Genomic DNA, 16,898 nt, shown 5'->3' on the forward strand with positions numbered 1-16,898 from the left:
TGTTTGTAAAACAGCCATAGCTCTAATGAGCCATTTAAGGTCTAAAAGCCTCTCGTGATGCTCAAACATTAGAACACTACTTTCCTTTTACCCGCTTTGTAACTGCACAAAGCAAACACAATACGTTGATCTTGTTTAAATTGTTGAATAAAGGGTTTCTTCTCTGACTTTAGGCCTTTCGGAGATCGGTTCAGCTATCCTCCTAAACGGGGAAATATTATGGAAAAAAAATACTTTTTTGGGGCTTCAAGAACATATATTTGGGAGTCTGAGGTCACTAACAACTTGAAAATTTATCAGGTTTAAATATGTCACTTTGCTACTGTTAAAATTTGCAATTGATAGCTACATGATACTTTCAGCTGACAGTAGAAATATCAAACCTCCTCCCAAATGCTGCATTCGCTGTACCTTGGATGTGCTTGTTCTTTGCTTTGATATCAACAGAAAATTCTCATTATCGTTTTATTTGTTCAATCAAATTAAGTAAAAAATTAGCTAATAACGCTCCACCAATGCTTTGTTTGATGTTTTATTTTATGACCAGTAAATATCACTTTTTTTTACCAGATATCGGAAATTCCGATTTTTCATTGAATAGTGCATTCAATGAACATATCTGCAATTACTAACATACACTTGTTAACTTTGGAGAAAAGAAAATCCCACAGTTCCTAACGGTACCTTCTAAAAACAAAGAGGAATGGATCGACAGTGAAGTCAAGGTTTTATGAAGCCAATGTGCGATGTAAGAATCGCAGCTTGAATTTCGACTGACGTATTCACCGGCTGCCTATTACTGTCTTCAGTGTGGCGTTAAAAGAATGTGGGCCATTTGAACACATGACTTGTGAGAAAAACTGTGCCTAAAAGCTAAAACCTATGGTATGGTCTGTGGCTGAACTGCAGATGAGGGAAATGTAAGTAACTGAGAATTCGTTTGCATGATGATTGAATGATCACAGAGGGTGCCCAAATTTACGGATGTCAGCATAGCCACAAACGCTAAATCGGCCAAGATTTCAGAAAGTCTTTTACCATAAACATTATAAGGGGCCAGAATACAACATAATCACTTTTACATATAGTAGCAGACACATCAAAGGAAAACATTATAACTGAACAGTAATGGCTCTATACAGATATATATACAGATTTTCTAACATATCAAAGGGACAAACATTTCTAATGTGTGACAGTTCTGTACGTTCCAAACACAGGTGAAGAAGTCATCTCAAAGGTTTGTCTTACCTGCAAACAGAGCTACGTTGGCGTGTTTGGGATCATAAGGGCATCTCGCCATCCCACTGACTGGATCTCCTACCATCTCCAGAGTGTCTCCCTGTAAAATCACACAAACACACACACACACAACCACACAAACGCAGATGCATACTTCAATCAGCATGCTCCAAACAATATAAATGCATCTACAGCAACATCATGAAAACAAGCCACAAGAGAATGGCAATTAGTCATTGTTACTCAAAGTGCAACCTAATGATTCACTGGTGGCAATTAGGCACAGAAGCAGCAACAAGAGAGTCCCATACTCACATAAATAAGACAGACAAGCTCACACATACTAGACTCACGGGGGTCCATACACCCACAAGAAGTCTTTTTAATAATTCACACGTTTGCTGCACATATTCACAGCCAATGATGTCTATCAGTGAAATATCTCCCTCACTCTGTCAATTGTCAAGACAAGTATATTTAAAAGGTGGCCACAAGCAACCGTTGTGAAAGAATAGCAGAACTTTGACATTCTACTCTTCATCTGCTGTTAAAAAACAAAATAAGTGTCACATTATAATGTGGCTATAAATAAAGCAGTAGCTAGCATCACTAACTAGTCCCCTGAGAATGAGACAGCCTATCAGGCAGAGAATGGTGTGTTATACACTGTTGTATAATATCATTATTGGCTGGCAGATAATAGGCGAGGTTTGCCTCTGTGTTCCACGGTTGTGCCACGTTCGAAATGTGAGAAAGAGAAAATAACAATTATCTGAACAAGCCTTTGATGGTGACAGGATTTTTTTTTCCCTATGTTTTCCTGCAACTCAACTGTCTGCATTACTTCAAAATCTCTGCAGAATGATGTGAATTCGGCTGAACCAAATATTAATATTCATATGTAGTTTTGCTTCCTAGGGTTTGAAATTTTTACAGTAATTGAGCGAGACAGAAACTGGCTGGGAAGAGGAGCAAGCTCTTCTGCATGGTGAAGGATTCAAGTGAGTCGCTGTTTGATGGGTACAAACCTTCAGATTCTGATAAATGTATTTTGGGGACACACTGCTGTGGTAATATTTAGACAACACTAGGGCTAATTGATTGACCAGTCAGCAGTAACACATGCAACTCAAAGCCTGGTGTCTTTCAAATCTACCACCATCTGCGGAAATGGCTTTTCTCTCTTTACCACAAGTGAATAGACAAATACTCAAAAATGAAACCGGCCAAACGAGTCCAATCTCTCTCTCTGAGCACTCTTCTTTTCCCCTCTGTGCTCTTCTTAATTTTCCATCTTTTATTCTTAAGGTTGGCAGACCTTAGACCAAACTTAACCACCGAGAAATAACAACTGCTGTTTCTATGGAAAACAAGGAACTGAAACTGCCAGACAGTGAGGATAAATAACTCCTACGGAAGGAAGCCAATAACGCCTCAAGTGCTGAACAAACAACTCTAATCAAGCTGTAGGTTTTCACCTGAGCAGACGTACTAATTGGACTGTAGAGACTAGACTGTAGAGATCTTTAGTCTGGAAGAATGGATAACTATTTATCAGTTTCCTCAAACCTCCTAAAAGAACAACGTCTTTGCACTACCAATGACATGTCTGCGACAGGGACTGTTTGCTTACAGTGTAGTTGGCACAAAGCGGGTTGAAGGCGTTGGTCCCACACAAAAACAGGCCTCCTTGTCTGCTGAGCAGCACCTTCATGAAGTTACGGCATTCATCCTGCAGGAATGAAGGAGAGAAAAAGATTGAGAGCTTTAATATGCAGGAAGGTTAAAAGTAAAGAAACAAATACTAGAATGATGAATCAAAAGCAGAAAACCTGGGTCTATTTATAAGGAGACTAAATTAAGCTTTTCAGTTGCCTGATGTGTGGCATTATCACACCCTGTGCCTACCTGCTTCACACATGTGCACTTAGGTGGCTGTTGTTGATTGACAGACTGTAATCCGCCCTGCCTCAGGACTTAAAAACAAGCAAAAGACTTGAGCTTGATTTCGTCAACGTGAGGCATCAAACTTGAGGCTTGCTTTACAACTACATAAATTTATATCCCAGTGTCATTCTCCCACATTCAGTCTTTGAGTTGAGAAGTTGTGACTTGAAAAACCCCACGTAACAGCTGCTTTTCCCTATAGAGCAGTAACGCAGAAAATATTCGTGTAGTGAAACTGACAAAATCACTTTGAATGTTGAGCTGCTGCAAAAGCATGACGTTAGAATGTTCACACATATGATCTCAGATGAGAATGCGCTGGAATCAAATAAAAATCTATTTAAAGCTCAGTTTCAGCATGATTGCACTGTTTTCAATTAAACATGGGTGGAAATTATTTAAAAATCCTTGCATTGAGTATTCTGTCTATATCGAACTTTGTGAAAATAGGGATATAATAAATAAATATTTTAATTTTAAAAAGTGGAAATAAAGGAATTAGCTTTTTTTCTTCTAGTATTTTGCATAATTCCAGTCATGACCTTTGATATCAAAAGTCAACACATATTGACAGCAGTTTGCATTTACAGAGTCAATTCAACCACGTGTAAGTGAGAAGTGGTGTACAGTAGATCGCTAGTAGACAGCAGCTAGAAACCCCCTCTCCAAACTGCTAGTGTCCCAGCCAGGATGGCACCAGCTCTGATACACACACAAACACACAGTAGATAGGGTCTACTTCAAGACCACCACCTGCTCTGATGTCATCGGAAAGAGCAGCAGGACTGAAGCAGAGGCTGAGGTGGTGGTGATAGCTGATATGTCAAATGAAAGTGTGAGTATGCGTGTGTGTGAGATAGATCAGAGGCAAAGCAGCGATATGAGAGACGGGTGAGTGTTATTTCAGATGCTCCAGCCCTCCCCACCCCACCCCATCCAACTTCACTCCCCGCAGGGTTCTCGCTTTCAGTTGGAAAAAAAGACACAGGAAAGAAGGAAGTGTTTTCATGTGCAAGTGTACAGCATTTGTGTGCTGGGGTGTATGGGGTGTGTCAACTGCGAGGTGCAAATTTCTAATACCGCAGCACTATGTGACAACTTGATTTGTGACAGTGACGATTTATTTGTGTGTATGTCACACACATACACATGCAGCATGCGCTCATATGGTGCACATAACTACATCCACGACATGTGTATGTAGATATATTTGTGTGTGCATCTGTGTATCACAGCACAGATGCATGCTCATGTGTGAGAATCATTTGCATGCTGTTTGTTCGAGGGTTGCAGTCTGTCAGCTTGGTCAGAGCTGTAATCACAAAACCAGATGAAGCACTCTTAATAACAACCCAGTCCAACTGCTAACATCTCAGGGAAGGGAATTAATACTTAGAGGAGCCAAACCACTGCACAAATGTCTTCATTTGGCTGTGATTTTGCACATAAAATGAAAGATTTGATGACTGGGATAAAAAAAGAAGCCTTTGAACAATTTCATCAGTTGAGTTCCGATTGCCATTTACACTTTAAAAACATAATCAAAATGTTTCCCATGCTGCATTCATGCAGCAGCCATTTACCCATATTCAACTATTCCAGGGAGTGATTCGGCACTTCCATGTAGGGGTCTGTCTTTATTCAAAGCCCAAATCTGCCTGCAGGATTAAGGCTTCATTGTGTTTTCCACATTAGAAGAACAAACCAATTATAAAGGATCAAGCGGTGAATCACTGAATCGAACAATTACATATAAATCCAAATACTGCTTCTCCTGCTTCTTCTCTGCTTGCCCGCACTCCCTGGGTAGAATCCAGACAAAACACCACCTGTGCTGGCTGGCAAGCCATCCCAAGACCCAGACGACTGCAAACGTACTCCTTTTCCCTGTCCTCCTCCTGCACCTCTCAACTGCAGAACTGCCTGGCCTCTAAAAACAGTCTGCAGCACAGATGAGTTACATAGGAGCACATGCTGCAGTGCAAATTTGGATGTAGTTGTGACTATAAGGGGAGATTTACAAATACACAAGAAAGAGTGGGGAAAGATGGTGACAGATGATGGATAAATGAGATCATGTTTGCTTATGCACATCTGCAGTCATGTAAGTCATGTCTAGACACTAAGCAGGTAGCAGGTTTTAAATCAGCGTCTTGCTGTAGAGTAACATGTTAGCCAGGGTAGATCTTTTCTGAAGAGGAAACCAGTGAATTCCTCACCTTTTGTAATTCGCAGCACACAAAAGCACATCAAATTGCTTAGACACACACAAAAATATGTACATTGAAAAGCATTCAAAGGCATATAAATGTGAGCGATGTGCATACAATCACTGTTGCTGCAACACATCTGCTCCAAACAACCTACAGCAGCTGAACATGTTCAGCATCTGTTTTCTATCGATTGTCTGTAACTCAGCTTTTTCACTTAAATGATTAACAACTTTTCATTTAACCTAAGTCTGTGCTCATTGTTTGTTCTAACAATGCTATAAAAAAAAAAACTAGAAAAAAACATGTTTTACCTCAGGCTACAATCAGAATTAGTTTTAAAAAATGAGTTTAATTAAAACAGGTTAAGACTGTAAAATATTTTCATTTTACTGTTTAAGGAGCAACTACAGCCTGCTGTAGTAATCTCACAAAATCTAATAAATTATCATGATAACCTGCCCATTAGGAGTCATCTAAGGCAGTACATCAGGGGGTTCTATTTAGCAAACTGCTCCTCTAAATCTCCAAAGTTTCCATTACATGCCTGGCTGGTCCCCTGATGTTAGCAACTAGGGAGAGGAGAGTGCTGCTGTGCCAAGAGCTGCCATTGAGCCAGAACTCTCCCACACATGCACTCATACTGTATACACAATGGACGCACACACAAAGCCTTGGTGATCCCTCTTCTCTGCTCATTAAGAGCAGGTCTGTCATTTCCAGAAAAATCCCTGATGCACAGTTCTGACTGAAAACACAGTGACTCTCCATGGCGGGAACGCAATGTGAGTCTATGTTTGTATGCATGTGGGCGGGGGATAAATTAACAGCAGTACCAAATTAGCTGTTTCGTGTGCTGCGGTCTTACTCAGCATGTTGAAGCTAATTTGTATCCTTCTGCATCTTCTCTTCACTGTTTGATGATAATTTTGACTGAACACACCACAGGCAACAAACAAACAAGTCACAAAAGGAAGGGTGAGAAGGAGAAAGAAGGAGAAAGCAGAATAAATTGAGACGGAGAGAAAGAAGAGAGGGGAAAAGGTTAAAGGGAGGGAAAAGCTGAGGCATTTCCAGTACAGTAAGCCATGTGGCAGTTCCAGCAGTGGAGCTGACCTGTAGAAAGAACTACAGATCTTGGGGTCAACTGAGCCCCACTCCTGGTGGAAACACATATACAAATACAGCAATCAAGCCTTGACCAAAACACTTAACCCGAAGCACAGCTGTACAGTTCATCACCTTCCAGCCTGCTCAGGAAATAAAAGCAAATTGTCAGATAAACCCCATCGTGACTTATACACGTGACAGTTCATGCCCGCCTTCAAGAAGAGTTTTTGAATACATATGGAGAGAAGGAAGTTAAAAAAAAAGTCACTCCTTTAACAGGGCAGATGTTTGCAAAAGCTTCTTAAGACATCAAATTTGCGCTTTGTGGTGCAGTTTTCTATAGGGGAAATTAAATCTAAATCTCCAGGGCAAAGATGAGCAAAGTCCATACAAAAAAGTCAGAGGAAGACTGAAATAGTTGAGTACCACAAGTAATACTTAGAAAATCTGAAAAACTGTGTGTGTGTAATATTTGATATCAAGTAACTACATACTCATAATTAAATAGTTGCACTGGAATTTCTTTCCTTTATATTTGACGTCGTCGGTCATCAGATCTACAGATTGAATTAATAATGTTCCAAGTATCTGGCTTAGTGCTATAAAATCAAAAAGGAGAGTGGCTAGAAACATTACAGAAATTAATCATTGGTGAGATGAAAGTTGAAGTGAATCCACATGAGGTTTCACATTTGTCAGTTTAGCTGTCAAAACAGCAATAAAAGTGAATCTTTTCACCATCTAACCCCAAAGAGGACATTTTGTTTGGACTTCTGAAAACCCTCAGCCCCTCTGAGAGCACGATCAGCGCAATATTGATTAAACAATTTCACTAAGTGCTGCTTATAACTATGGCCCAGCAACTCTTTAGAAGCACTTGCGTTCATTTGCATGCACATACCATACTGTAATGGCCTGATGTGTTAGCGCAAAGCAATCACCAGAGAAAGTCTCACCTGCACCTTGCATTTTCTTGCTTTCATGAGAGTAGAAAGAAAACAAGAAGACAGGAGATGACAGCAAGAGTCAATCAAAATGCCAAAAACACTGAGATAAAGAGACAGTGTAAAGAAAAAGATAAAGGAAATATGAGGGGGAAAAGTGAGTGGGGCCGATTGTGGCGTTCATATACGCTCATTTGGTTAACACGGGAGGAGGAAAACTGCAGAAGAATTAGGATATTGAATTTTAAGCCTAATTAAAGGGAAATACAATGTCCTTTCTGGCCAACCAAGCAGAAATATTTAATTATGAAACCAATTATGAGGTGCTGAATGTATCACATCTGACACAACTGTCCTACAAGCAGAACAAGATATTTCCAGCGGGAGAGAGAAAGAGGGAAAAAGAGGGGAAGAACACGATGACTTTGAAAAAATGAAAAAAAAAAGTAAAGAAAATATTGTTTATATTTGATTAGGACAGATAAAAAGGGAAAGGACTATAGAAAGACACCTGAGATTATGAATCTGCATCAATAAAATGTACCTAACCATTGGTGACCCTGCCTGCTTGTGTAAGCTCCTCCTCATGTATAAATTAATGTCGACTATTGCAATGATTTGTAAAATACTAAAACATTTTTTTTAAGAAACACAACTCCTGAAGTAGGATGATGCAGCACAGTGTAAAAATCCCCGCGTAAACACTGAAGGTAGGCAATTTATCAAGATGATGTCAGTTGTTCTGATTCAAATTCCGCATTGTTTGCTTATCATTACATCAAAAGAGGTCTTAAATTATATCTCATAAAAGCAATATGAAAGCCAATTACTTTTACATATTAACGTTTCCTACAAACAGAAGCTGAAGAGGCCCTGGTTGATCACCTCCGTGGGACATATGACCCTGCATACGGGTTGAGCCGTGAGGAGATATGCGATAAAGCCATGAGAAATACAGGAAATAAGAAAAACCACTGAAACGCCTTTGAAAGGAAATTATATATATATAATATTTTTGTCAGTATCGGATCAGATATGGGTGCTTAAGTGTAATTCAGCTGTGCAAGATGGTGAAATAATCAAAATTGGGAATACATATTGCATCACACAGTCACTCTAGGGCCAACTGAGTTTTGCAAGTATGAAGCCATCCTTCATCAGGCAACATATTTGGCAAAAGAGATTAACGCTGTGTCAAATAACATCAAAAAGAGCTCACATGTGCTTTGGCATGGAAGCTTTATGCTTATGTTATTTATCACATTATAGATATTTGGTCATATAATGCTTATGAAAGACTTTCATCAAATGGTTGGAATTATCAGCTTATTCTTAACATTTTGTTCAGATGCACTGATTGCATCTAATGTGACCTCTCAAATGAAAGGTGGTGCTGTAAATTTTATTCTTGTGTGCATTGTGTGCATATTGACACACAATCACAACCATTGAAAAGTGGCTGAGCCCGCAGAGAGCTGACTGAAAGGACCTGGCAGTGTTCTTATCTTCCTCACATTGCTGTGTGACTCACAGCATTAGTAGGCAGCTCAGTCATTAGGGGTAAGAAGACCTTTCATATCTCAGTCAGCCCCACAGCTCTCCCCAGGGTCAGCCAACAGGGACCCTCTCGCTCCTTCCCTCCTCCCTATTTGCATTAGCTTTTTCTCTCAGTCCCTCTATTCTCCATTGTGTTTCTGTCTGGCACTGTCTCGCACAGATTTAATGTCAGGTGTTCTCTCTCTGTGTTAAATAAGTCAATTTTTTCTGTGCCTAGAGGGGACGGGGTCCTCAATCCCCCCACCAACCACAGCCATCACGTCTGCAGAAACCCACTCGCGCACAAACTGATTATCTTCTATTTATGTGTGGCAATCAGCAGCAAGCAATATGTGTGTTGGTGATATAAAAGGTATTCAGGTGTGGCCTGCTGGTAGCTGTTGGGACATCTCACCCCATCTCTTCCTCTCTGCGGCTTTCTTATGCCCACCTGCATTTTGTGAGGGCACACACCATAGCAATAACTCCCGAAAGTTGAACAAGTTTTAAACTCGGAGGACTGGCTCAGCTCCTCTAATTGATAAGTACATGTGTAAGTGTGTGAGTGATTTTTAAGAAGCAGTACACCCGAATAATCACACACACACACACACACACACACAGTGCCAACAAGTCTGACAGTCAAAACTGACACAGTTAAACTAAGACTCCAGGCAGAAAGAAACCAGACATGTGCACGAGTGAAAGCGACATATGTTGAAAAAGCAAAGTGTATAGAAACTATTTAAAACACATTTGATCTGTACTGTGAAGACAAGTTAGACGAGTAATCACGGTAACATCACAATATACAATATGAAGTTTTGAAACTATTTTTTACCACATGCTTGCGCAGCTTTACATCTAAAATTTAGTGCATTTCGGATGGTAAAATGTGAGAAATTTACAGCACGTGGTAATGACATGAAAAAAAATTGGCGTAAGAAAGTAAAGAAACGCAATGGGGAAAACATCAAAAAGATGCCCCTTTTTCTATGAAACAATCAATGGTGCTTGGTTGCTACAAGTTATACTTCAAGGTCTGTTTTTTATATCAGAGTTTTGTATTATTGATGGTTTTAACTACAACTTTCATTACTACTCATTACAGACCAATAAAATCCTGTTTAATATGATAAAACCTGCCTAAACACAACCTACTTTTCTTATATAAAAGTGGTGTTTTGTCATTATTTATGATGCTATTTCCCTAAAGCTACTACTGACAACGTTCATATAAAATTAAATACTCAAATGAAAAAAACCCAAAGAGACGATTCACTGGTTCTGGAGCTCTGCTGAGCTTCATGGGGTTTGTATTAGTTTTTGGTTCTCTTTACTGAACTCTCCACCAAGCAGCAGGACGTCTGTGTCAGTCGTTAGCCGCCAGCAAGTATAATGGAGTCTTTTGTTAAGGAGTTGATGGAGACAAAATCAGAGTTAAAAGAAGAATGAATACAGTGGATTACAGTCTCAGCTGGAATAACTTGTTTATAATTTCACAGCAACATACCAATAAGATCAGGTCTTTTCAGTCGCAGGTTAATTCGATGTAAAGAGGATTAGATGAGAGCCTTCAACAGTGTTGTTTCAGTAAATCCCCCCTAACCATGGCAGGCTCACTGGTTGTGATATACCGCTAACTAAACCCTTTTCAGACATCAAATATCTATCAATAATGGCTTCAAAAACATGTTCAAGCAACAGCCTTTTGTTTACATTAATGTTCTTAATGACTTTATTCATCTACGACAGTGACAAAAAGAGAAACACTGCGTGTGAGATTGGGCAATTCTTCATGCTGACGTGATTCATATTAGCATGTCAGCCATGATGGGGTTGTGTAAAACCATCCATCCATCCATCATCTACCGCTTATCCGAGGGTCGGGTCGCGGGGGCAGCAGCTTTAACAGAGAAACCCAGACGTCCCTGTCCCCGGCCACTTCCTCCAGCTCTTCCGGGGGAACCCCGAGGCGTTCCCAGGCCAGCCGAGAGACGTAGTCTCTCCAACGTGTCCTGGGTCTTCCCCGGGGTCTCCTCCCTGTGGGACGTGCCCGGAACACCTCACCAGGGAGGTGTCCAGGGGGCATCCTAACCAGATACCCGAGTTAAAATATCTGTTTAAAGTTACAGATGAGTTAGTGTTATGAAGAGCTCTGAGTGGCTTCTTACTTGCAAGGGTTTATGTTTTACTTAATCTGAGATCTTCAACATCATGTCTGTACTGTTCAGTGTGCGACAGAAGCAAGAGAAGAAGCTGCAGCTGCAGTACGAGCTAAATGCTGAGAAAAAAAACTGAACCAAGTAATGGTAAGGAAAGCAATGGAGGACAAAAATGTATTTTTTTAATAGCTTACTCTGACAGATTTCTCTGAAAAGCAGAGAATAGGTCAGATAAAGCCCCACCAACAATGTGCATGCCTCTTTGGTATTGGGACTGTGTGCAGTTGGAACATAAAAGTTATTATGTTCAACATGGCGAGACATAAATGTCAGGATGCTCGTGACACAGCCAATTAGATTTTTCACCAGATTAATGGAAAGCTGCATGTCTGAAAGGGGCTTAAGAGGATGGGGACAGTTATAAAATACAAACATGTTTTGAATGCACTGCTCATTTTACACTTACAGTTTGTGTTACTAGTCAGCTGCTGAGAGATGAAGAAGCACACTGTCTCACCTCATGTTTGCCCTTCATCCTGCAGATCCGGATGTCATTCTTGTTTGACTCCCAAGTTCTTTTCTATAATACAAAGACAAATACTGCTGGTTAGCAACATTTAAATTGTCTGTAGTGGAGAAATACATTTTCCAGCCTGATGACAAGAACATCAGTCTAAAGGTTGTAAATGCCACCCGTGGCTGCCCAGAAGGTGCTTACTTTGCTGTAAAACATCTCTTCTCCTGCAACAATGTCCAACTCGACACGGAAAAGGTCATCCCTGGAGAGAGACATAAAGAGAAAGAGAGTGACCTGCAGTTAGCCAACGCAGCACTATCCAAAGCTTAAAGTAAGACAAGACACTGCATTAAGCAAACTATGAATATCAGACTCCATGCAGGACTACATGCTGGATATCATTACTTGCTCAGGGCAGTGTATGTCAATGCTTCTGGATAAAATCCAAACCACACATTGAATACAAACTCTCAGCATAATTTTTCCCTTTTGTACACTGACCCTGTGTGGTTTTGATACTTCTTTCATTTGTGTAGAACAATGCAACATAATTTTTACATTGTCCTTCACCTCTCCCGGTATATAAGAGAACTTTTACCTGAGTGAATGATGATGTCTGACATTGTGTGTCTTCACTGAAATCACTGCATTTAATTTTCCGCTTGGCCATAAATTCGGCTTATCAGTCCTATTCAAAAGCCCATAATCAAATTAATTGATTATTTAATTAAGATGATACAATGATGCTTTTGTGGCCTCACATGCTGCACTCATGTGCTGCAAAACCTACCACTATCCATGTATTCATAATATTCCAAACACGGCTTTCTTGCATTCCTAATCTGCTGATAACCATGCTGTAACCTTGGGTATCCCGGGTAAAAAAAATCCTACTAAACGAGAAATGTGCTGGGCAGCTAACAGCTGACGTTTGCATACTGATGAAGGCCTTCCTACCTGCTGGGATGGATCTAAAGTGTGGACTTCAACTAAAGACAGGGCCATGCTCTGAAGGGCTAATCTGTAAATCTGCAATAGCCGTGTTAGTGCTGTGCTATCGATCCCATCTCTGATCCAGCTCTGCCTCCCATCTCTGCTGTGGGTTTGCTCTTGGTTTCACCTTTTCTTTTGACAGATAGAGGGGTTATCCTTTTAGCATTGTTGTTCAAATGCCTGCTGATGTGAGCCTTCTTACAGCCCGAGTGTGTTTATCTACAGTATATGTACGTTTACATCTGTTTTTGAAGCAGAAATGAGCTTTGAGAAAGTCTGCTTAATGAGACCACAGGCACCATCAGGTTACTCCTCTCCTGAATAATTCATCTTCACTTCCTGTTGTGTCAGAAGATTACCACCCATAGCCTGCCTTGCAGAACAGCCCAATAGCTCAGTAGTGAAGAAGTGCAAAATCCCCAAACACTGGCTTAGTGCACCCCTGCATAGCAGGTTAGAGTTTAAGGATTCTAACAACAGTTGTGTGGGTTGAAGTGTTAGGCCTAATCTCATTCAGGCTTCCTCAGCGTCGTCTCAGCATTATCCATCCATCCATTTTCTATACCTGCTTAATTCATTGGTTGGGTCGCGGGGGGGCTGGACCCTATCCCAGCGGTCATTGGGCGAGAGTCAGGGTACACCCTGGATAGGTTGCCAGTCCATCACAGGGCCACACAGAGACAAACGAGACAAATAACCACACATGCTCACACTCACTCCTAAGGACAATTTCTTAGAGAGACCAATTAACCTAACATATATATTTCTGGATGGTGGGTGGAATACACAGGGAGAACATGCAAACTCCACACAGAAAGGCCCCAGCCGGGAGTTGAACCTGGAACAGTCTCAGCATTAATACTATGAAAACAGCAACAGGCCACCAAGTCGAAGTGGCTTACAGCCAGCACTGTTGTCTCTGATGGTCCAAAAGAGGGGGAATTATTTACGCTTCTTCTGTTTTTTTCTGTCCTCTTCTCCACTCCTGCCTGCTCCAGGTTGTTTGAATGATGCAAAGCCTGTGGTCTGCAATGTGTTTCTTTGTGAATTCAATATCTATTCCATGTGTCAGACTGTTAGCATTAAAGGTGAATTAGAAATTGAAAAAGAAAACCAACATGTGTATTTTGGAAAGATTTCATTATTCTCCATCCCCGAGGGGAGAGCAAAGGCAGAGATCAATGCCTTTGTTTGTCTGTTGGTCTGTAAAATTGGGCAAAAAACACTGAGCTGAATTTTGTGAGACCTGGTTGAGAGGTGAAGCACAGTAAAAAAGATTAATTTAATTTTGGTATGGATCTGTATGACTTCTTTTCAATCTGCAAAAACAGGGCACTAGCCTTGACAGTGGATGCACCCACACGGAGCTCTTCTAGTGCTTTATGTGAAGGCGTGACACAGCTCATTTCATTGGCTCATAATTTGTCCTGAACCTTTAAATCATGTCTTGGGTTTAATTCTCTGCCTGACCTTGTCTGTGTGTATACTGTGCAAATGCCTTAGCCCTTACCTCATAAATGCCTCCCAACCTTTTGACCTGATTAATAGAAGTCAACAATTGCTCCAGATAAACTGTCAACATCTTCTAAAGTTTTACCTGACCAGCTCACGAACTTTCTCCTTTTGGCCCACTGGACAACAACAGACTTTAGGTCATGGCCTCTTAAGCCTCCCATATTTCTTTTTAGGTCTACTTTTCTTCCTGCTAGCTTCAGCACTATGGTTCAAAGTGAGTCGCACTAAGTCTTTCTGGCAAATCCAGAGTGCAAAAGAAGTTGCACCACTGGATGAAACTAAAATTGAAGATTTGAACTAACCACACACCCTGGCACTTGTGCTGACTGAGGAAGAGCGCTCTGTGTGTGTGTCTGTGAGTTAGCATAATCCAGGGTGTCTAGGTGGTAAAAAAAACAGTAAAAAAAGAGTATTTTTTTGGTGCGTTCAAAAATAAAAAGACGTTGTCTGCTCTAACTTCTTTGAGAAAGAAATGCTGCTGTCACAGATTGTTTTTTGGAGAATTTCTTGACTTTACAGTATATTAAAAAACAATATGTGTCTGCTTCAGTTTAGTCACACCATAGACAACTACATCTAATGGACAACTTCTGGATGTGAAAAAAATCATAAATAACATGAGAAAAGAAAGCAGTTTAGAGGATTAGGAGTTAAACCATGACCAAGGAAAAAAGCAACTTTGTGTCCTTGAGAAATGGACAAAAAGTAACTTTGTGTCCTTGAGAAATGTCCTTCAGCCTGCTCTTGCCTGGCTGACCCTGTCACCAGCTAACTAACAAGCTGTTGTATGCAAAATATCTGATTCTCTCAAGAGATCAATGAAGATCAGTAAAGTTTGTATGTATCTAATTTATCTTTTATATAAACTAAACACTTAAAAGAACATTTATCTAAAAATACAAATAGAAAAATAAGATAAAATTATCAAAACAAATATGTATATATTTCTAATATAGTTTTTAAAAAAACAAATCTAAATTTCACTGAAAATAATCTCAAATTTCAAGACTGGTTAATCCCCAAAGTAAACATAGCAGCACCCCTATCTGACCAAGTTTCCTTCATCCTCAGAACACTGGCAGCTGGGACTCCAAGGCTTTCCAGTCTTTGTCACGACAGAGTTTGTTCCTCTCTGTCTACCATGAAGTATTTGACCTGACTATGAATGCTGCAGGATCCCCGTTGACCTCTAGGGTCAGTGTCTGTGGGCTAAAAAACTCACCTTCAACCTGGCAGTAAGTCAGCATACCTTCCCTCTCCAGCTAATGCAACATGGAAACAAACACACATACACACTGCCAGCTTTTGGGGTAAAAACATCTAATAACTGGAACATGTGTCTACTTTGTTCATGGAGCTCTATGATCAGTTGATTAACACCCTCCAATTGATTTATACTTGCAAGGATTAGCTCTTTGGATTCGAATGAGTGCTAAAGACCACAGGATCCACTTACTCCACCGAGCATCAGGCAAATACATAGTTTACTTTCATTTAGTAAGGATGGAATGCAGACTGGGAAAGGCTCTCAGCAGGTACTTGGAGCACGGATTTAGTTCTGCTTGCAGTTTGAGGAGCAGCTATGCTAATGGTGACAGGAATTTGGGGATGAGTGAAGTTTCTTATCAGGGCATGCACTCTGTGGGAGCTTTTGGCAGTTATACCTGCCAACACAGGTACTTACTTATTCATTGTACTTTTTTAAAATGCTGTCACTCTGCTGGGCTGTTTCTGGCTCACATATGTGTTTGCTCACGGATCTACTTCTTTCTCGACTCATCCTTTTCCATCAGAAAGCCAACGAATACTACAAGAAATATAAATATACTAGTGGGGCTTTCTCTCTTTATCCCCCATGCTGCGGCTTCCTCGTCGTCTTGCCTCTCTTGTTCTGTCAGTTTAGTATTTCATTACTATCCGGTTGGCCAAGACATTCATATCAGATTACCTCACCTATTCAGTTAAAGTTTTTGCTGCTGTAAATCATAATGAACATTTTTAATGCGTTTCATGGCTCTGGTTATATTTTAAAGCAGACCTTCTGACTGCAGCAGCTTGGTTGTCTGTGGGCAGTTTTATTATGGTTGTGTGCACGTGCATGTGCATGTGTGCACGCTTGAAGACCCTCTCAGCGCAGACAGAATGGCTGCAACCATGTTTCATAGTTTGATAAATTTACTACCAAGTCTCACAAGTGAGGTTAAACCAGCTGCAGACCAGGGACTGGGTCATTTCCTGGACACCAGTGGCGTCTTCTCTTTGAAACCACTTCAATCTTCCTTCAGACTTCTACTACAGACAAAAAAAAAAAAAAAAAAAACTAGTGCCACATGTGGAAACAAGCTGTGTCCCATTTTCTTTTGCATATTTCAAGCTAAATTAATATTTGGACAAAACGGGCAATAAATCTTAACGTGAATGTTTTTTATTAGCTCAGTCTGATTTAAGTCGGCTCCTAAATGTGTCCCGGGAACAGTGGATGTAACGTTACAGTGAAAACCAGGATGAGTAGATCATCTTTGTCAGGCCCTCTTGACCACCACGGCTGTGGTCTGTCGAGGATCAGCGCATAAACCAAACAGACATACAGAGAAAACGATCACATGAAGACAGAACTAGAGCATACTTGGCAGAGCATTTGTCGGGCCAAATATCTGCTCTTGGATGGGGCTACTGTAATAAATTTCTTGAAAAACAAAAAAAAGAAAACGCAGTAGGG

The 16,898-nt window shown here is 40.5% G+C and overlaps 1 protein-coding gene across 1 annotated transcript in view; it reads right to left on the reverse strand.

Annotated features, from left to right (window-relative positions):
- sema6bb (sema domain, transmembrane domain (TM), and cytoplasmic domain, (semaphorin) 6Bb) overlaps window positions 1-16,898 on the reverse strand; it is a 129,884-nt gene that overhangs the window by 51,768 nt on the left and 61,218 nt on the right. Inside the window, exons 4-7 of the mRNA XM_072389717.1 lie at window positions 11,873-11,933; window positions 11,672-11,734; window positions 2,876-2,974; window positions 1,252-1,342 (exon numbers count right to left, since the gene is read on the reverse strand). Coding sequence (XP_072245818.1) covers window positions 1,252-1,342; window positions 2,876-2,974; window positions 11,672-11,734; window positions 11,873-11,933 — 314 coding nt within the window. The remainder of the gene's footprint in view (window positions 1-1,251; window positions 1,343-2,875; window positions 2,975-11,671; window positions 11,735-11,872; window positions 11,934-16,898) is intronic.

This window comes from Leuresthes tenuis, unplaced genomic scaffold (genome assembly GCF_036924035.1).
Source record: "Leuresthes tenuis unplaced genomic scaffold, fLeuTen1.0.hap1 SCAF_7, whole genome shotgun sequence".
Taxonomy (NCBI): domain Eukaryota; kingdom Metazoa; phylum Chordata; class Actinopteri; order Atheriniformes; family Atherinopsidae; genus Leuresthes; species Leuresthes tenuis.